Source organism: Hippocampus zosterae, chromosome 2, assembly GCF_025434085.1.
Source record: "Hippocampus zosterae strain Florida chromosome 2, ASM2543408v3, whole genome shotgun sequence".
Lineage (NCBI taxonomy): Eukaryota > Metazoa > Chordata > Actinopteri > Syngnathiformes > Syngnathidae > Hippocampus > Hippocampus zosterae.
In genome coordinates this window covers 3,219,925-3,241,007 of record NC_067452.1, presented here as the reverse complement: position 1 = coordinate 3,241,007, position 21,083 = coordinate 3,219,925, and the positions used below count along the sequence as shown (strand labels likewise).

At 42.3% G+C, this 21,083-nt stretch overlaps 1 protein-coding gene across 2 annotated transcripts; it reads right to left on the bottom strand.

Annotated features, from left to right (window-relative positions):
* Nucleotides 1-11,827: 11,827 nt before the first annotated feature.
* On the bottom strand, nucleotides 11,828-20,448 carry rps21 (ribosomal protein S21). Of its 2 annotated transcripts, XM_052058953.1 has the most exons (6): nucleotides 20,406-20,448; nucleotides 19,976-20,050; nucleotides 16,451-16,514; nucleotides 12,086-12,157; nucleotides 11,946-12,001; nucleotides 11,828-11,877 (listed from the first exon to the last, which is right to left on the bottom strand). In XM_052058953.1, exons 2-6 carry the CDS (start codon nucleotides 20,023-20,025, stop codon nucleotides 11,868-11,870), a joined length of 252 nt encoding a protein of 83 aa, XP_051914913.1. In that variant the 5' UTR covers nucleotides 20,026-20,050; nucleotides 20,406-20,448; the 3' UTR covers nucleotides 11,828-11,867. The 2 variants fall into 2 exon arrangements, with proteins under 2 accessions (XP_051914913.1, XP_051914914.1); XM_052058954.1 differs by lacking the exon at nucleotides 11,828-11,877 and having other exon boundaries at nucleotides 11,942-12,001.
* Between the last annotated feature and the right edge of the window lie 635 nt (nucleotides 20,449-21,083).

The window sequence follows — 21,083 nt, the reverse complement described above, 5'->3', positions numbered from 1 at the left end:
TATGTAGATATTGCTCTGCAAACATAAATGAGATGTAAGTTGCTTCATATCGCTTTATGGCTTTGTAGACAACATTATTCATAGACCGTGGGCCATGGGGAAAATCGAGCTTCTGTTTTTGACCCTTTAATGCACCTTGTAATCGGAAAACATGGTAAGATGCCCACTGCAGTAACCACTGTCCCTGAACGGATTAAGTTCAATGACCACCCCCAGGGTGGTGTGAAAATTTGAAAAATGGGGCCTAAGAACCTTCTAAAGAACATACTTTTTTTTTTCACATGAGGAAATCTTGCAGATTATTCGCAAGTCCCGTTCCACTAAAGCCGGGTGCCCAAGTCTGGTCCTGAAAGCTTCCATCCAGCCTGTTTTGGATGTCAACCTGCTCTAACATACCTTATTCAAATGATCAGCTCACCAGCAATCTCTGGAGAAGCCTGATAATGATCCTGATCATTTGAATCTTGTGTGCAAAGTATCAGTTGCTCCTACATGGTGTCATTTAGCCCCGAAATTTTGAGACAATTCAACATGTTTCATCTAATGGTACATTTCATCAGCAAATTTGCAGACTATTTTTAAATATTTTTTTCGGTCGTCCTAAACCCTGAATACAGATTCTACTGAACTATTCCCATCACATTATTGTGTAAGAAAGATTCAAAAATAAATAAAAATAAAAAATAAAACTTGGAATGGAATAAGGAACACATAAGCTGTTATTAAAAACGTTTTGTTAAGTATGTTTTTTGTCCCAAACAGGGTAGAACTCTCTCACATTTCCCACATTCCCATCTGAAAAATTCATCCATAATTAAAATTATTTAAATGTCTTTGCAAGTGAAATACACATAGCAATGGTTCTCGAAATATTCTTGGCCGCTGTTACTACATTCTTTTGTGAAAAGAACCTCAGGACTCATCTACTTCCTGCCACTTTCCATCCCGGTCAATGAAGAGTATCATGGGAAAGAAAACTCTTGTGCCTCAAGGGTTTTCTACGGACGACTGTGAAGCAATGTTCCCTCTAATTTTTCAATCCGTCTGAGCACTCACACAAACTCAATGAGCATTCCTTGTGAGCCAGATCAGACATTCACACGGTGGCCAATCCAGTATCACACCGGTCCAAAACCTGAGATCATAAGTTACACGTTGTAGGTATGTCACAAAAAAACTCAAACCAGCGATATACCAAAATGAGGATCAAATTGAACCGAGATTTGTGACATGAATAAAATGAACCCGGGTTATGTTTCTCTTCGGAGAGGAGTGTTCTGCCGAGTTGCATTGGTTCTTCCCTGGCGGCAGCAGGTGCTTTGGGGCTAGCGAAGGGCTATGCGACCAGTTGAGGAGCAGCAGCATAAGGGGAGGAAGGGCGAGCAGGTTGGGCACTTCAACAGCGTTCTCTTATGCGGTTGTCAGTATGAATCGCGAGGGAAATGAACTCCTTGACGGACTCGGCTCACCACGAGTGAACAGCTGATCTTGAAGCTCCTCTGAAAGTTCGCAAATAAAAGCTGTCCAGCCTCATTTCAATTAGGCCAAAATCCTGAACTTGATGGTATAGTCTGCTGTTGACTGCGCTCCGGCGTAATGACATGAGCTGCTTGCCAAAGGACTGATTAATAAAGGGCTGTTCAAAGACTTGACATATCTCAGAAAAAAAGAAGCAAATGATTCTTATGTTTCTGTATGCCAAGCAGTGCTCCAGGGGCGTGATGGTCTTAGGGGATCATGTCTGAATCTGCTGGATCCATGACTGCTTAGATCAGGCATGTCCAAAGTCCGGCCCGGGGGCCAAATCCGGCCCGCGGTCGAATTTCATCCGGCCCTCGGCCCCTGTCATAAAATCAATGCCGTCTGGCCCGCAGGTTGGGCGCAATGGAACACGTGTTGCATTGACTGAGGTCTTGTAGACTGGTGAGCGATGTTTCATAGAGTACTGCTTCCCTCTAGTGGCTAAATTAGTAATAGCATTCACTAAATGAGTAATAGCATTTAGACACTAGAGGGCAGTAGCACTCTACGAGACGTCACTCACGAGTTAACAAGACATCACTCCGTGTTCATATTTACTGTACCTCCCAGTTTACTGAAATGGCGACAATCAACAGAAAAAGGAAAGTTGACTGCGAGGGACGACGATTCAAGGATGGATGGAAATTGGACTATTTCTTCACTGAAATACGCAACAACTGTGTCTGCCTCATTTGCCAAGAGACAGTGGCTGTTTTTAAAGATTATAATGTCAAGCGACATTACCAAACAAGAGACGCTGACATGTACGACATGATTACAGGCAAGGAATGAAGAATGTCAGCCAAGGTCGGCCCCCCGACATTTTACCACATAAAATCTGGCCCCCTTGGCAAAACGTTTGGACACCCCTGGCTTAGATCATACTGTCATGCAAGGAACAGGATTCGGAAACCAGAGAGTCTTTTGAACAAAAATACAAACTAACAACAGCGAGCAGGGCTAGATGCAGAACAGACCTGAGCAGCCACCGCAGCAAAGTCACGATTTCTTTGGTGGAAATTACTAGATTATTATTATTATCATAATATTCAAGGCATAGGGGCATTGCCATCTACTGACTGAAGGAAATATATATTTAACTTTTGGACGTTTTACTAACAGCGGGTTGACCGGATTTACCTCATATTTGCCCAGAAGAGTGTGTAGGCCGGATGATGTTGCAACATGAAGTATGTTGAAAACAGCACTACTTCTAAAAGTCTAAAAAAATGCACAAAAACTCAAAACCTTTCAAACACATCAGACGTAGCAACAACATCCATCCGTCCATTCATGTCTAATCTGCATATCCTCACAAGAGATGCAGGCATAATGGAGCCTATGCCAGCCGTCTTCGGGCATTAGGGGGGGGACACCCTGAACCGGTTTCCAGCCAATCGCAGGGCACACATAGACAAACAACCATCCGCGCTCACACTCAAACCTAGGGACAATTGAGAGTGTTAGCAATAACAACAATATTTTCTTAGGATATTGTGCAATATATATATTTTTTTAATGGCTCAGACAACGTCCCCTAAAACTTTGAGGGAAGCAGCGCTGGTTGTACATGTCACCAAGATCGACAAAATTTGGGAGGTATCCGTAAAAGCCCAAGACCTACAGAAAAAGCTGACAGGAAGTCTCCCATTTTTAAGTTTCTTTCATGTTTGGACCCATTTTGACATTTTTTTTAGAGGTCACATTTTTTAAAACTCATTTTATTCGATTGTCCTGAAATGGGTGTTGCATCCGAAGATGTTCGAGACGACCAGGAAAAAAGCACTGTTTGGCAAAAAAAAGAGGCAGATTTTGATGGCCCTAACAATTTGTGAAATTTGAAATTTGCCACACACTTGGCAAAATAATACTTAATCTTTGAGTTCATTTTGTGGATCAGAAAAATACTGAGTTGAGTCCTCCACAAAGTTTGAATGAAACTGCCATGGTTCAACATTTCACCAAGATATACCAAAAATCGGAGGCCCATGTAACCGGTCAAGACAAAAAAAATCTCTCTTCTTTTTGGCTTTTTATGAAGGTCATATTTTATCAAAATCGCTTTTAATCCGACGTACTTCATTAAAAAAAATAATTCAATTGCAATGTGTCAATACTCCAACGTTGTAAGGGCTGTGAGGGCCCTTGTCGGCTGATCGCAACTCAAGTGTTATATTGGTATGTTCTATCACCCTTAATATTATCACTGTAAGAAGCTGCGTATAAGACCCAAGTCTTGGTCAAATGAACTCAATTGTTTTCGGAGGAGAGCATGGCCATGTGACAATTACACAATGTGGTGCAGATTGAATTTTCTATTTTTGAATGCATTTTTCTTCATGCTTGGTGAACCACATGAGCCAAGTAAACTGATTTCTTTGTTGAAGGCAAATATGAAAATGCAAAATATCAAGATTGCTCAAGTTTGATTTTGGGGAGGGGAGGGGGGTTGTGCTGTATACATTTGCGATGCACTAAGAAGGTGAGAGCACGTTAGAGAGAACATTGCTGTGAAGCCTCATGGGAGTTCAAGAATGTAATTAATTAATATAATTTATTTAATTTACAGAATGTCTCTTCAAGGATACAACACTGCATTTTGCTGTTATAACCCCCCCCCCCCCCCCCCCCCCCACACACACACACACGCTCACACAAAGTGGGGTAAGATAAGTGGATGCACTGACTGAAGTGAACTGACTGAAGACAACTTCCAGAATTCCTGGAATGCTCCAATTTCTTCCGCTCTGGTTTAAGTAGATGTATGCCCACGCACACAAACACACATACACACATAAACACACAGTGATCTTTGAAGTGTTGTGGGCCTTGGAGGGGTGACAGCAGATTACAAGTACATGCATGCCCTCTTTGTCTCCTTCATCCAAACGTCTACTCGCCTCCACCTTCTTCATCTTCATCTTCTTTTCTTCATCTTCATCTCGTAACCTCGACTCCTGTTCACTATTACCCCTAATGTTCTCCGTTTATTCATCTTCTTGTGATCTGCTTGTTTCTGTCTCCATTCCTTTTGGTCTCTGCAAATGAAGATGAGGAAGTGAAGACAATAAGCGTGTAAACACGGACTTTGTTCTGTTACTGAAATATGTATCTACTGTATGTTGCATTGTTTTGCAGTTACACTCCACCACAGTAGGAAGCATCGCTTGATTTGAGAATGTTGTTTCTCAATACACTTTAGATTTATTCTTCAAACAAACACATAGATACATAGACAGCAATGCAATGCTCGACATTAAAAACACATTAAAACACGGGCATACACAGCAGAACAGAGCAGAGAAAGACAAGATACTGTGAGAATTTGGGGCCCAGTTTTGGAGAATGGCACCAATGCGTTTGAAGTAAAAATGGGTGTATCATCATTTTCATGCCAGCGCAGGTCCACTCTTTTGTGTTTGGGACCATGTTGCGCCTGTCTGTTGGTGTTCTGGCACACCAAGATGCCCCGTCCGTGACTCATCCGAGAATTTAGTAACAGAAAGTAGGCGGCACTCGGCATAAAAGCGGGCGCATCATCATTTTTGGGCTGGAGCAAAGGTCCATCTCAGGATGTTTCTAAATTATGGCTCACACTTACAGCCGCACATGCAAATTTGGTTACAAAAGTAGAATACATTGTTAACTCGCAAAAAGCAGGTGTAAAACGAAGCACAGGCCGGTGTAACATGATTCTGGTGCATTTGTTGAAGGCGCAGGCAGATAAGTGTTAGTGTATAGTGGATGATAATTTGTTTTGTTTTGTTTTGTTTTGTTTTACACAGAGCATGCACACAAAGCAGAGGACAGGACATTAGAGGTATATTTAGAAAAAAACTGCGAGCACGCTTCACGCCACACTGACCGTTCGGAAACTCATAGTGTGTTGAAATGTAATTTAGAGTGCTACAAAATAGCTGACTGGGGACATGGAGCGGCCATGGCAACAGCCAGGATGATTCTAAAGGGTACAAGCAAGATGTGAGGCTTGTGGGCTGACGTAGGATTTAAACGACCTCATTTAACATTCATGTCTCATGAGTTGCAACTAAAGTTGTTGCATTATTCTTTCTGAAAGAGCCACGGTAGCTAATGTTCACAGTAGTCTCAAAACAACAATAAAAACATGGGTTGCGGCCTGCTCGTTGCCCATCCCCTGGTTTGCGATTTTCTGAGTACCGTGCGGGCTATGTTTGGAGGAAAACTTATGTCGGGTGGGCTTTTGCAGGAGGATCAGAGGCTGAGGTAGTGTTCAGAGATTCCCAGACTAGCTGTTGCAAGAAGTGTGAAAGTGATCAGGTTGAAAGGGTGCTGCTCTGATGAATGATGCCCTGCTCAAGGTCCTGTTGGTTCTCCTCTGCGGCTGGGGATTATTGACGGCCGAACTCACTGTGGGACTGTTTTATGTCATGAGGTGCGAAGATTGAGAGGCAAAAAAGCAGGGAGGCATGAGAAGCAGGGTGTACTGAACATAATGTATTAACAAAATCACTTACAAGGGCACACTGCAAACACTAAATAAATAACACAAAGAAAGACAAAAAAAATCCCCAAAAGTCAAAGTAACAAACAAACAAAAACCCATGACAGCAGCGGAGAGGGGTCGGCGTGGCAGTCCTTATCAACAGAAAAGAGCTGAAGACAAAATGAGTGTGCGGCAATCTCTGTGACCTGGAGAGGATCCGGTGACAGTCATGCTGAAGTAGCTGATGGATGTCACAGAAAACAGGGTCTTATTTGTCTCTGAGATGCAGGTGGATTGATATGGAGTTTCCTGGGACCAACTGTCAAATTTTTTTTTTTATTTAAAAAATAATAATTTTAATTTTTTGTCCTTGGAGACTTTTCTGTTTCAAGTCCTTGAACACTTTTGCTATGCGGTGCTCTTTTTGCGTGGAAAAAAAAGATGCCTGCCAGCTGGCCCCCAATAGTGACATTTGTCCTCACTTCCTTTGTGGTCAGGAACAGGCCAAACAAAAACGATGAAGCAGTTGATACAGAACCATCTTTGTCCTTTGTGAAGTATGGCACAAGACGGGGTTAGTGAATGATGTCAGTACACACTATTTGACATGCTCCAACATGCTCTGGTGGTCTACGCCGCAGGCGCGGAAGCTGTAAACTAGAGTGGCCGTGTTGTACAGAAAGGTGAGCTCAGTCACTCATTTCCTTCCAAGCCTCAGAAGAAGTACTTGAGTCGGAAGACATGTTGGAACGCAAACATTTGATGATGACAGCAGTCTGCAATTGGAAAACCACCTCCTCTGCCGTCCATTCATTCCTGTGCAAAGCAGGTGTTCTCGCAGGCGGGATGAAGAAACATCTGGAATGGCGAGCAGGTTGAGCCAGAAAATACAACTACAGTATGTTGATTCAATTTGAAACTTTAGGGTGTTATACCGCCGTGGTGCAAGGGGGGGGGGGGGGGGGGGTGTACCCAAATTCAAATCCTGCTTCGGGCCCCATAAAGGTTGGCTGTCAGAAGGGAAGTGTTTTCCTATTTGTCCCTCAGTCTCCAGTAATTCCCATGATGAGTACAACCGTTACATTGATTTAAATCCCTCAAACAGAAAATGAATGCTCAAAATCAATTCAATGTCAACGTTTGTGGTCTCTATTTTTGAAACCCCCATATCACAACTACCGGTACATTCAGGATCTGGCTTTCTTTCAAAAGTGATGAGATATTTAATGATTATATTAATAATCACAGTAACAGTGTCACAAACAACACTTATGAAAACATTTGATTGGTTTGGTACTCATCTACAGTAAATCAAAAACGATAGTGTTGGGGTTTAACATTTATTATGATCGGATTGGTTACTTCTCAGGCATTGTTCAATTTTACTCCACATTTAGCTTGTTGGTAGCTACTTTTTTCTATGTACAGAAATAGTTTATAATTTTAAAAGGTTTTTTTTGTTTTATTTTGATGCTTTTTTTGCATCAGATGCTCAACTGACTGAGTGTCAGTCCATCCATCCATCATTTGAGCCACTTCATCCTCACGCGGGTCATGGGCGCGCTGTAGCCTATCCCAGCTGTCTTTGGCATCAGCCCAAATTATTTTATATCTTTTTGATTTGCAGGTTAAAGTTTTTTTAATATTGTGCTCCTGAGTTAATGTTGGTGATCAGTTTGAATTCAATATTATTTATTGATTTTATGAAAATTTATTTTTCAGTATCGTATGATTGGACGTGGTTGGTCAAAAAATGTTTATAGTTTAATTAAGGACTTAATTATTTTTTTTTAATTTCAGATGCACTTTAAATCTTTTCTGTTACAGTTAATGTAGTAAAGCTATTCTTTGTTGTAAGTTGGTCCATATTTCTTTTTCTTATTCTCTTATACAGTATGTTAGTAAGGATATAGTGTGATGCATAGGTGTACATACAACAATTTTATCAAGAAATTATACTATTTATAGTCGCGCGTGGGGGAGGGGTTCTTCCTAGGGGGGGGCATGACAGAAGGTTGGCTTTGGCTAAAAGCCAACCTGGCCAGCTTGCACATCTCATTGCGTCCTTTTCATCAAAGATGTGAATTCACATGAATGTAATGTTGACTGACAAATATTAATTTTATCACTGTTCAATCCTTCACCTGCCGTCGCTTCTGTCCTGGAAGCACGGCTGCGTAAACAAATGCATGTGGGGATCAATAACATGATGTCTGGAGCTCGATATACTCAAAATATTTGCTGCATTTCTTGCTTTTTAAAAAAGGGCATGGGATTTTTAACCGGCACAAATTTTTAACCCAGTTAGTATAAATTCAACTTTTCAGCAAGGTGGCCATTTTGGGGAGGCAAGTTTTGTGTCACCCTCAGATTCAGACGGTTTCTCGGCTACAATGGCAGCAATGACTGTTGATCATTGGGGCAAAGGCCATCTTTCTTTTGCTCATGTCATCAGCCTGCGCCCCAGGAAGACCCTCTGTTGAGAAGTTTTAGTAGACTAATGATGGGTTTGTGAAACAGCCAGAGGATTAATTTTATTGTTTTTCCACAGGGGTTTTCCCCGCCAAAAGGAACAAATAATGACTTAAGGACAGGGGTCACCAACTCCCATCCTCAAGTGCCACTATTCTGCATGTTTTCGATGTTTCTGCAGAAACCTGATAAGGATCCCGATCACTTGAATAAGGTGTGCTGGAGGAGGGAAACATGCAGGATATTGACCCTTGAGGGCCAGAGTTGTTGACCCCTGCTGTACAAGTGGACACTGTGACAGTCAAGCAAGGGAGCCTATCTCAGTTGTGTGTCCATAGCGTTGGAGGGGCCTTGTCGCGTAAACAATGGTCCACTCTCTCTTGCCTTTTCTACTGTATTGCTGGTCCTAAACTATGGAATAATTTTCCAGTAGTGTACATCAGACAACCACCAGCCTCCAAACTTATTTTTATTCATTGGCTTTTAACGCAGCTTGAGACGCCACCCTTATTCCATCCATCCATCCATTTTCTAATCCGCTTATCCTCACAAATGTCACAGGCGTGCTCAGGCATATGGTGATCACGCACTGGGCGGAGGGCACCAGCAGCCCCACCCCCCAAGCTGGTAAAAAAAATGACAATACAGTAATAAGAACTATAATAAAAGGAGTATATCACATTTATAATAAAGGTTTGTCAAGTATGTTGATAAATATATGTAATACAAAAATAGCAGTCTTATTTACACGAAAAAAGATTAATCTCCTGTGCAGACCTCTCGTCGGTCGACCTTTGGTGCCCTGCGACCCCTCTCTCTTACGTTCCATATAGTACTGTGGTTTATTCCATTACGCTTCAATCAGAAATTTGGCAGAAGTTTATTTTTGGACATATGGACATGTTGTAGAAAAGGCACCAAGAGTTGGGGGTGGAAAAGGAAATTTAAAAAAAACTGTGAGATGATGTTTGCGCATCACTTGCAGGTATGTTTTAAATATTTATTCATTTCATAACAGCATTGTTTCGATGACAACAATAACCACAGCCAAGTTCAGATGATGTGTTTACAGAAAAACCTGTTTTACATGGTTCGGTCAATAGTTCGATTTCTTGGATGTAAAACGCTTGGTTTCAGTATAGGCCTCTCCAATTCTCGCAAAAATCTGCTGCACTTCAAGAAATGCTCGTGACACATTGCGTGATACAAGCTCACCAAAAACGACCCAAACGCCGTTGTGGAAAAGTTGTGACCTGCACATTGATTACGCTATTTAAATTAAATGGAATGTTACGAGACCAAGTTGTTTTGCATGCAACGACTGTGCCGACATTTTCAAGAGGTTCGTGGAGCAAGAGCAACATCTATTGGTGAAACTATAATTTTTTTTTTTTTAATCGTTAAGATTACGTCTCCCTTTCATATTCAGTTTTCACATTTTGTCCAGAATACCTACCGAGGTGCCTATCAGTCCTTGTCGATAAAGGTAGAATATTGAGAGTTTCATGTACCTGTGTTTGAAATAAAGTGTAGACATACATAACATACTATCGAAAATATTTGTACCAGGGTTTAAAACTATATTTCACTGTGGAATCCTTGGATATTTTGTCTTGTACTTCTGAATATAGTCATTGACTAAATATGCGCTACAACGCGCTCAACTTTTGTTCCGAATCAGCTTCTTATTACTGGTTACGACTGACTCTCTTCTCATTTATACCCGCAGCTTCACTGTGCTTTAAACTGTGTGGACGCAGAGCGTCTGCAGCGCGGACGCTGGGCGTCTCGAGAGTTCTGAGTAGGTTGTCCCAATGCATTGAAACGAGACGAGTCATTGGATGGTTTTGTCCCGCTCATCGGACGCTCAGCGTCTCTGGGAGTCTGTGGACAGTGGGCGTGTATCGGCCCGCCCGAACGCAACTTTTCTGCATGATGATTGGATGATCTGTCTGAGGCTGAAATCTTTGATTGACAGCGAAACGAGCCAATCACCGATCTTTAGGTGTAGGCTTCCATGGGAGCATTTTTCAATTCTCATCCTGTTCTGTGTTGAACTGGAGACTTCTTCTAATCATTTTAGGGCAATCTCTTTGTAGAAAGCAACTAGCGACAAATTAATATTTTATTTCTGGTGGGTTTTACTGTAGTTGCTTGTGTTTGCAGACTGACTTATATCACCATATGGTCACAGATCATTTTCTTGCAAAAGAACGGAGAGTAGAATTCACGTATAAATAAACGGACACATTTTATGATGAAGGCCGAAATTGAGCTTCCCCTCCTTGACAGACGAGCATCCGCCACTGATTTCAGTAGCTGTATTTTTATTGAATTTCCTCAAAAAATACAAGCTGCTTTCTTGATTAAATCTTTAATCATTTTTCAACAAATTTCCACATTGAACGCCATTCTTCCAATTCATCATACAAAAGAACAATTGAAAGTGTTCAGATTTTGGGTCATGCGAGTAAGAATTGGGTGTTTTAAAAGTCTTTTTTTGGGGGGTGGGGCAGGGGGGGGGAATTGCACGTTTTAACAAAAAAAGCTTGTTTGAAAGAACCAACTGACTCTGGCAAGCATGCTCGACAGTTAGCAATGTAACATATGCCACATCGCTCAAAAACACCGTGACCAGATTAGAAGTTTCACCCCGACTACTCACACAAAAGCAGGAGAAACCAATTTGAATTTCAGTGAGATGGCAGGACAAAAATGCAATTTTCTCCCTGGGACACAATCACTCATTTTATAACACTTTAAAATCAGAGATGAAAGTGGAGTTTCCTGATAATTCCAATTATATATATATGAATATCAACTGACTTACCAGGTTTGTCGACCTTTCTAATGTAGTCGGACAAATCCGTTCAAGTCCTTTTCCTCAAGCCATGACCACTTGAACGTGTTCCGAACACTTGCGTCAATTGCATGTATGTCAGCTTGCCTGTTTACCTGTTTGAACATTGCGCTGGGGCCGTACCTGGCCGATCACGCATGAATTACGCAAAACGCTATTCAAATACTTGACATTCAATGATTAATCTGCATTTTGTGTGCACACGTGCACCCTTTGTGACTTCCATTCGCGCCAAAATGTCAAAATCTCTGAGATATGGCGAGGCCATGAGAATACGAGGGGAGGGGGTTTTACTGTTCATAGTGTTCGTGCCTCTACATGGCTACGCCCGTGAAAGCAAAACAACGAACTCAAACGCGTGTTCGTTCTGTTGTCAACTAATAGCCGGATTAATTTTAGGCAATTTTTTCACAATTTGAAAATCCGGAGGACTTATCACTGAACAATGAATGAGATATTAAGAGAAAAAAAAAAGCAAATTAAAAAAAAATAAGAGGACTAATGCGGCATTTGGATTTTGTCACATTTTATTGAACAGTTGTTTGTCACTCAGATGTTCCTGTGGAAAGAATAGCCACATTATTACAAGTTAAGGTCAGCGATGATGACAGAAGAAAGTCTTCTTACTTCGCAACAATGCTGTCATTCTTCGCCAGCCTGAGGATGGAATCATCAGACTCTCCCTGTTTTGCATTGAGGTGAGAACACGCACCCATGTAAGAAACAAATGTATTTGACGCATCAAACACAATGCAAATCTCACTCACCATCCTGCGGATGGCACCACAGATGGCGTAGGTCTTGAACTGACCGTTGAAGCGACCTGTAGCCTTGTCCACCTGCAGCCAACATCGTACAATGAATGAGAACTTTATTTCAGACACAGAAAGAGATCCGCGTCGCGTGTAATACATCTAGCACATAAAGCATAGGTGTCAAACTCAGGTCCTGGAGGTCCGTTGTCCTGCATGTTTTCCAAGTCTCCCTTTTGCAACACACCTGATTCAAATGAACAGGTTCAATATCAGGCTTCCGCAGAGCTTGCTGATGATCTGATCATTTGAATCAGGTGTGTTGCAACAGGGAGACCTGGAAAACATGCAGGACAGCGGCCCTCCAGGACAAGAGTTTGCCATCTGTGACATAGAGCATCGGAAAGGACAATAGACACATGAACCCCAGTGGCTCCAGTATAGTTGCAAACCTGACACAGCTTGTCCAGGATTACACACAGCAAATTCATTTCAACGAAAATTGCAGTTTTTAATCACTTTAAATGCAATTTCAGGCCGAGGTGTGGACTTTCTCAAGTTGCATTTTTCTTTATAGGGATTTGCTGGATGATGAACTTAATGCCCGTTTCAGCTTTAGGTTGCCAAGTTGTACACAATACATGTGGAGATAAGGATAAGCCTTTTGTGAAGCTTTGACACTCAAATGTCGGATTTCACAGCACAGGTGGTAGCGCAACATGAACAAAAATGGCTCGCGCTCCTTGAAACTCAAAAGCCACTGAGGTAGAAAAGGTTGAAAGTTCATCAGGGTTTGTTCAAGTTCGAAATTCGTTCGCCTAACAGCCACCAACAGTTTTAGTGTGTGTGTGTGTGTGGGAGGTTCACATCTGGCGACTGTTTGGTGTACATTTGTGACATGGAACGAACCCTGACATGAACGTAACATTCGTTGTTTACGAAAATTCTCGCAATTGTTCGCCACTACGTGGGAAAAGGGTTTAAGCAGTAGCTTCATACTATCATTATAGGCCATGGTGTTATATCTGGCTAATCTGACTCTGTGCAAAAGATTAGTACAGAAGCTTTTTAATAGGGATGTTTTGTTTTTAAGATCGATACCAGTACAAGTTTTCACTCATGCAAAACACAAACATTGTGAACCAAGACAATGTGTTGCAGATGATGATGTGCCGATGTGACAATCTGCCGCAGTATAGCGCCCTCTACTCCTAAGGAGAACTTGCTCAGTATCAGATTTAAATTTTTTGCTTTCAGTAGTGGTAGCTGTTGCCGGCAGCCTCCAAGAGCCACCGATGCCGTAAAATAAGGGCCAGTGTTGGCATGACACATGTACCTATATATCTTCATCATCTGATGAAAGGTCATTTTTGACAACATGTCCAATGTATTTCAAGGTCCGATGCATGTTGTTTGTCAATTGCTTGTGATGCACGACGAAAAGCTTGAAAAATAAGCAGATCAGCGGCATGACATATTTGCTACTCATTCAAGTTCGAGCCCAATTGCACCTGCTAAAACTTCATTACCTACCAGCCTTGGAGGAGTTAATGATTTGGCAATTATTTGGGGGGAAATCCTAAACATTTCGGAAACAGAATTCTCATGTCTTGGACGCATTTCATGAAAAATGTATTCTTTACACCTTGCTAAAAGTGCACTTATAGGTTTTAAGTGCAAGACAAGCAAACACCTCATCAAGCCATACAAATACAAAGCATATAAAACATATTTTGTGTCTTATAATCATACTTGGCTACTTTATAATAGTGCTGAAACAGTCCTTGAGTCATTTTGAGTGCCATGGTTCCAAATAAAACGGGAGACATTTTCTTCAGCCTCGTGTAATCGCTTATTACTCACAGAGTAGTTAAAAGAAGTTAGGCTAACAGGGGCAACAATTGTTCATGCTGTATATGACACAAACACTTGGATACTGACAGTTGCCGTTTGTAGCGGGCAAACTCGCTGATGTGCTTCTGACGTCACTTTATCTCATCGACCAAAATTTATGGGAAGACATTTATTTAAAGTCTCACTAATGTTTCAAATGAGGAAAATAGCGTACTGCAATGCACATTTGAAATCTAAAATGTGTAATATCTAAACACGAAGAGCAGATGGCTGCGTATTATTAAGCAGAAATGTGTTCTATTGACTTCTGTATCTTTAACCAAGCCACCCCCTCCCCAAAAAGTTATTTTTTTCAAAAGGTAGCTTTAGCTAAAAAATTGTACACATTACTCATGTGATCAGTATAGCAGATCACACTTCATGGATGATAGATATTTGTATCATGAAGTGTTGTTTTCATCAATGATGACAAAATAGTTTCTTAATGGCCCTCTTTTTCATGACGAGAATGAGACGAGGAGCTCTTTGGTGACTAAAATAGTGAGTTTTCGTGAAGGAGACTGGACATGTGGTCTGTCAGACGTTAGAAATGCACGACATGTCTTCCTATTGTGCATGTAATCTGTGTTGAAAAAAAACCCATCGGCAATGTTGCTGCAATCGATCCTTGTTTGATCATGCCCACCACCTGGCCTGCACAGAGGGCACACACACACACCGGCACAACACAAGGCCCCTGCTGCGGTCAAAAGTCACCCACACAGACACGCTTCCCATTGATGGACCATGGCGGCAGTGTCAAAAAGGGGCTTGGTGAAAGATACATGGCCACGGCACTCCCAATTTGAGGAAAAGGCCTGGCATTGAATTACATTTTTTTTAATGTACCGTATTTTCACGACTATAAGGCGCCATTAAAAGTAAAATTTTCTCCAAAATGGACAGGACGCCTTATAATGCGGAGCGTCTTTTATATGAGCTGAGTTCCAAAATCTGGCTGAGACCCGACACGCTGTTTATATAGAGAAAAGGCGGAAGTGAGGTCGACCAATCAGTGAAGCGCGTCCGTGCACTTATATGTAAATATATGGAGAGAGAGAAAATGTGTACGTGAGTGACGACACGCACGCATGCGGAGAAGAGGTCGGCCAATCAGTGAAGTGCGGAGAAGAGGTCGGCCAATCAGTGAAGCGTGTCCGTGCACTTATATGTAAATTATGGAGAGAGAGAAAATTTGTACGTGAGTGACGACACGCACGCATGCGGAGAAGAGGTCGGCCAATCGGTGAAGTGCGGAGAAGAGGTCGGTCAATCAGTGAAGCGCGTCCGTGCACTTATATGTAAATTATGGAGGCAGAGAAAATGTGTAAGTGAGTGACGACACGCACGCATGCGGAGAAGAGGTCGGCCAATCAGTGAAGTGCGGAGAAGAGGTCGGCCAATCGGTGAAGTGCGGAGAAGAGGTCGGTCAATCAGTGAAGCGCGTCCGTGCACTTATATGTAAATTATGGAGAGAGAGAAAATGTGTACGTGAGTGACGACACGCACGCATGCGGAGAAGAGGTCGGCCAATCAGTGAAGCGCATCCGTGCACATATATGTAAATATATGAAGAGAGGTGGACGTGAGTGAGGACAGGCACGCAGGGGGTGGGTCCGGCAATGAGTGACGGGTGGGCGTGTAAGTGGACGCTAAAGGCATGCCTCGAGCAGGTACCAGCACCCGTATAAAATGCGAGTATGTGCATTATTGCAAAACAACTTCGGTTTTGGTTTCCAAGAACCCCCGAAAATGAATTCCAACCGCTGGACACTGGCATCAACCGGGCGTTCAAAGTGAAGTTGCGAGCGGCATGGGAAAAATGCATGATCGATGGCGAACACAGCTTCACAAAGAGTGGGAGGCAGCGCCGGGCTAGTTACGCCACAACCTGTGAATGGATTGTGGCTGCTTGGACGAACGTATCTGCTAGTACAGTTGTTCGAGCTTTTGGCAAAGCCGGCATCATTTCTGTGGAGCCACATGACGACGAGAGTGACTCTGACAACGAAAGGGAACCCGGCGGTTTGGATGGATTACCGATACTTGCACAATTGTTCAATTCGGACACAGAAGATGATGACTTTGATGGCTTTCTGAGTGATGATTGAGCAAAAAACGTGAGTACCTTGTAAATAAAATACACCCGAACTCAGTTCTGCTTTTGTTGCCCTTTTAAAAACGTGTTTTAGCTTTGAGCTTCAGTGTATGCTTCAAGCTAACGTGTTAGCGAACGTGTTAGCATGCATGCATGCCGTATGTTTAAGCCTATGTTTTACCACTGTAAAACTGCGCCCATTAGTACAGTGCGTCCTGTGTATGTGTAAAATACAGAAATGTCACCCATTAATGAGACTGCGCCCAACCGTACGGTGCGTCGAATAGTCGTGAAAATACGGTACATTTGCTTCTTCATGCACAGCACTTGATGTGCAGCTGTGGCTCTTGTATAAGTGCTCCGTAAATAAAGTTTAGAAGAAAGATTACCTCAGCTATGTTGATCTGGACAGAAGCGTGGTCCTTGGCTCCGATGATTCTGTTGCTGGCAGAGCTTCAACAAACAGAAGAAATCATGTTCTGAAATACAACAATTTCTAATCCCTGGTGATGTTATGTTCCAGCCTGTCTGTTCCAATCCGTTTGAGCCAATGAAGCCCTTGATATGACCAACCAGTTTTTCCATACTAGATTCAACAAGCCGACTATCATTGGCTCACTCAGTCAGCTTGGGTAACAAACCTGACAAAAAATGAATGCCCCCCCATCGCGATTTTTTTGGGTGGGGGCAGGGAAACACAATTTTCCAAAATCTTCAGCCCCAATACTAAAAAAGGAAGGACCCCAAACATTTTAGCACTCTTGGCCAATTTTATGTGAAGATATGCAGGTCACAACTGTATTATTATTATATTTTATCCTGGTGACCTGTTGGGTTTTTCTTACGTAAAGGAGGTACCTTGGCTCAACAAAGGTTGTTTTCCAAGTGATGTAATAAATACTCTCTCCGTTAAAAGCTCAAGTTAGCAATTAAATTTGATAGGATGCAGAGAAACGGACATGTTTCTATCAACATGCAGTACAGCGATTTCAAGCCAGCTGTAACCTCTCTTAATGTACCAGAGATCTTACATTGGAGCTTTACACACTGTAAAGCTCCAGTGAAAGAGATCTTACATTGGAGATGTCTGGCCTCGCTGTCAATTCTGGTACTCAAAGCGAGTACCTGGTGCCAGTTGCCGGTCTCTTTACGTTCCTGGTGGGCATGGCGAATGTTCACAGAACCAAAGGTGCTTAAACAAAATGAAAAAGTACAAAAAGAACACCAGAGACGATAGGTGTTTGCTGAACAATTATTAGCATTTGTGCTAATAATTGGCCATTATCAGTACTGTACATTGCTGTGCACAGCCTCAACTGTGGCTGTGATTCAAGTGAATGGGGCCCCAAAAAATATCAGTGGACTTCAATCACAAACCCCCTGTCGCGACATATTTGTATCATATCATTATTTTCTCCTTGTTCTAAACTCCTACTAATATCTACTTACACCTGTGCAACCAGCAAATGGACACTTTTTAAAAATTATTCATGAATATTTTTTGTTGCGGACAAACTTCTGCTCCATGCTCAGCACATTTATTCACTAATTCATCGTTGAAATTAGAGCATATTTATAATTACAGTGCACCCCACCCCCAAAAAAGCCCCGTTGTCACAGACTTTGCCGTGTCGACAGTACAGTATTTCCAAAAACTATTAGTTATTTGTTGAAATCGTTTTTAGTCATTTATTTTTTTGTAATTAGGCCCGAAAACGGTCTTGGTCTTTGATTTAATTGTATAAATAGTTAAGTATTGTATAATAACCGTAAAAAAATAACGTTCAGTACTTCACGGATTTCACTTATCACTGGGTCTTTTTGGAACGTAACCCCCGCGATAAACGAGGGATTGCAGTATTTAGTAATTTTGTGAACTTTACAATTTCAGAAAGTGGCGAAAACTAATCTTTTATCCCCGATCAGCCCAGATTTCTGATCATATGATTGGATCAGGACATCCTGAAAACAATCCCTTATGTCACCGATTTATCAAGTCCATAAAAAAAAAACTATTGTGTCCATACGATAAAGCGATATAGTAATTATCATGACAGGCTAATCTGTTAGTCAATCCATTTACCGTATTTTCACGACTATAAGGCGCCATTAAAAGTCTTAAATTTTCCCCAAAATGTACAGGACGCCTTATGGTGCGGAGCGTCCTTTATATGCGCTGAGTTCCAAAATCTGACTGACAGCCGACACGCTGTTTATATAGCGAAAAGGCGGAAGTGACTGTGGCCAGGCATGCGGGAGAGAAGTCGGCCAATCAGGGAAGGGTGGGCGTGTATATATACATATATGGAGAGACCGAGAGAGAGACCGAGAGAGAGACAGAGACCGAGAGAGAGACAGAGAGACAGAGAGAGAGAGAGAGAGAGAGAGAGAGAGAGAGGGGACAGGCAAGCTAGTCCGCCAATGGTGAAGGGTGGGCGTGTAAGTGGACGCCTCAAGCCAGTACCAACACTTGTATAGAGTGTGGCAATGTGCATTGTTGCAAAACAACTCCAGTTTTGGTTTCTAAGAACCCCTGAAAATAAATTCGACAAAAACACACGCCTACGAAGCTCAGTTCAAACTTAAAGCCACCGGTTATGCTTTTGGCATGCGTGCCCATCTCACAGCAGCGGTGAAAAAACAATTCAAGCAAATGAACTCTGAGCTTGCCGTTATTCCCGGAGGCTTGACTAAAGAACTCCAACCGCTGGACATTGGCATCAACCGGGCGTTCAAAGTAAAGTTGCAAACGGCATGGGAACAATGGATGATCGGTGGCAAACACAACTTTACAAAGAGTGAGAGGCAGCGCTTGGCGAGTTACGCCACAATACGCAACAACGAGAGGGAACGCGGCGTTTTTGATGGATTACGGTACTTGCACAATTGTTCAATTCTTTCTACACACACGCGCGCTGCCACCATGTTTCGCTCTCTTCTTTACTTTCAAATGTGGGAAAGCTTCACACGAGAGAAATGTTGACTTTGCTGTTGCTACTCCTTCTTTCCGCTCGGCAATGCGTAGCAACTCACACTAGCATGTGATGCATTCAATGACAACTGAGATGTGCAGTCCTCTGCTTCTGATACAGAGGATGAGGACTTTGATGGATTTCTGGGTGATGATTGATCGAAAAACGTGAGAACATTGTACGATGGCTAAATAAAATACACCCGAACTCAGTTCTGCTTTCGTTGCCTTTTTAAAAACGTGTTTTTATCTTATCTGTATGTCTTGGCATGCTATCGTATGCTTCAAGCTAACGTGTTAGAGTGCGCGCATGCATGCCGTATGTTTAAGCTGGCGTATGTTTTACCACTGTAAAACTGCGGCTATTCGTACGATGCGTCCTGTGTATGTGTAAAATACAGAAATGTCACGCATTAATGAGACTGCGGCCATTAGTACGATGCGTCGAATAGTCGTGAAAATACGGTACTTCAGATTTGGCAGAAGTATAGTTAGATGCAGTATATAGTAAGTGTGGACATTTGGTTAGAAAATTTACTAACCCGAATGTTTTTGAATGGGCTTTGTAAACTTTGAATTTGGGAAATGTTGGATGGGGGTCTAATTCCAAACGTACTTGACCTTTTGAGAAATGATTTTTGGTGATTATGTTTTAGAGCCAGAGTTAGGAGCTTCCTCGTTATGGGGATTGGATTAAACCCAAAATATTGTTCGAAAAACACAACCATTTAAAATGTGTTTTTCACATGACAACGAGGGGCGTAAACGCCAAAAGCCATGTGTCCGCGGGTACCGAACCGCAACTATGTGGGTGTCAACAGTATTTTCAAACTTTACTTCATGTAATCCCGCTCGGGCCTTGAACCCACGCAACAACCGACCCCCTCGAGTAGTGGGGTTTGACGAACATACTTTTAAGACAACGCCCGTTACATTTGCTCACCATTTACGAGGGACGTAGAGGTCCACAAATTCACCAGCGTCGTTCTGCATGTTAATTCGCACGCCGTCGACAAAGCTGTAGGGAACATTTGATGTCAACATTTTCACGACACAAAACTGTGAAACTTATCGCAGCTGAATCGCAATTAGTTACAATGCACAAGCTGTCAACATTTCAAGATGTGGCGGACAAAACTAGCGGTAGCCTCTTAGCAACTTTTAGCATAGCAACAAACATGTGGATAGGTCCGCACGAATCGCCGTGGAACCTAACATTTTTAACAGCAATTTAGCTTCTGTTCTCCTTTAAACGAACGCACGCAGTAACCCTGTCCGCTCAACAGCAACAAACACCAGCAGAATACACGTTTACATCACTGCAAATGGTCATTTAAGGAGATTTTTAGAAGGACAGCGAGGCAAACACTTACCGTAACCGACAAATGGACGACAGGAAAGGAGGGGCTTCTTCTTCTCCGAGGTTGTGACGGCGGTTAACATCCTGCTGTGCATCACTGCTATCTGTCGTTTCCGTTGTGCTGTTTATTCATTTCCGATGTACTTTTCTGTGGATATCAAATTCTTGACATAAATCCAGTCCCATTTAAATATGCACTAAGGTATCTCACTTCACTTCCTCTTTTTCCATACGATAAAATGTTATTTAGTCCCCACATTCACTCATTCATTTCCCCTCCTTTCTCAAGTATGTTTCGTGATCACTGCGCGTTCCACTGTTCTTTTTTCTTCACACCCGTTAGACGCTATTTGATGTTTTCTAAAAAACTGTACGGCCACTTCCTCAACTGGCGGACCGCGATCCACGACCGGACCGACGACCTCCTCGGGCCGGACTTCCTCTGTCCGGACCCTCGGCAAATTGTATAAAATAATTTATAAATTGATTTTTACGTTATACATTTTATATTTGTGGACTGTAATCTGCGCATTACCGCGATCGCTTGTTAAAATTATCCGTTGTATTTTTTGCGTGCACTATCAGATGTAATGCAGAGGACCGCGGCAGCGCGACTTTGTGTGTATATTGTATAATATTTGACTTATTCGAGACCCTGCCTGAGCAAGGCATGTCGGCGATAACGATGCGC

Coding starts and splice junctions, on each gene's coding strand:
- rps21 (XM_052058953.1), bottom strand. CDS start 20,025: ATGCAGAACGACGCTGGTGAATTTGTGGACCTCTACGTCCCTCGTAAA. Junction 16,515..19,975: donor CTCTACGTCCCTCGTAAATG/GTGAGCAAATGT, acceptor TGTTTGTTGAAG/CTCTGCCAGCAACAGAATCA. Junction 12,158..16,450: donor TCCAGATCAACATAGCTGAG/GTAATCTTTCTT, acceptor TGTTGGCTGCAG/GTGGACAAGGCTACAGGTCG.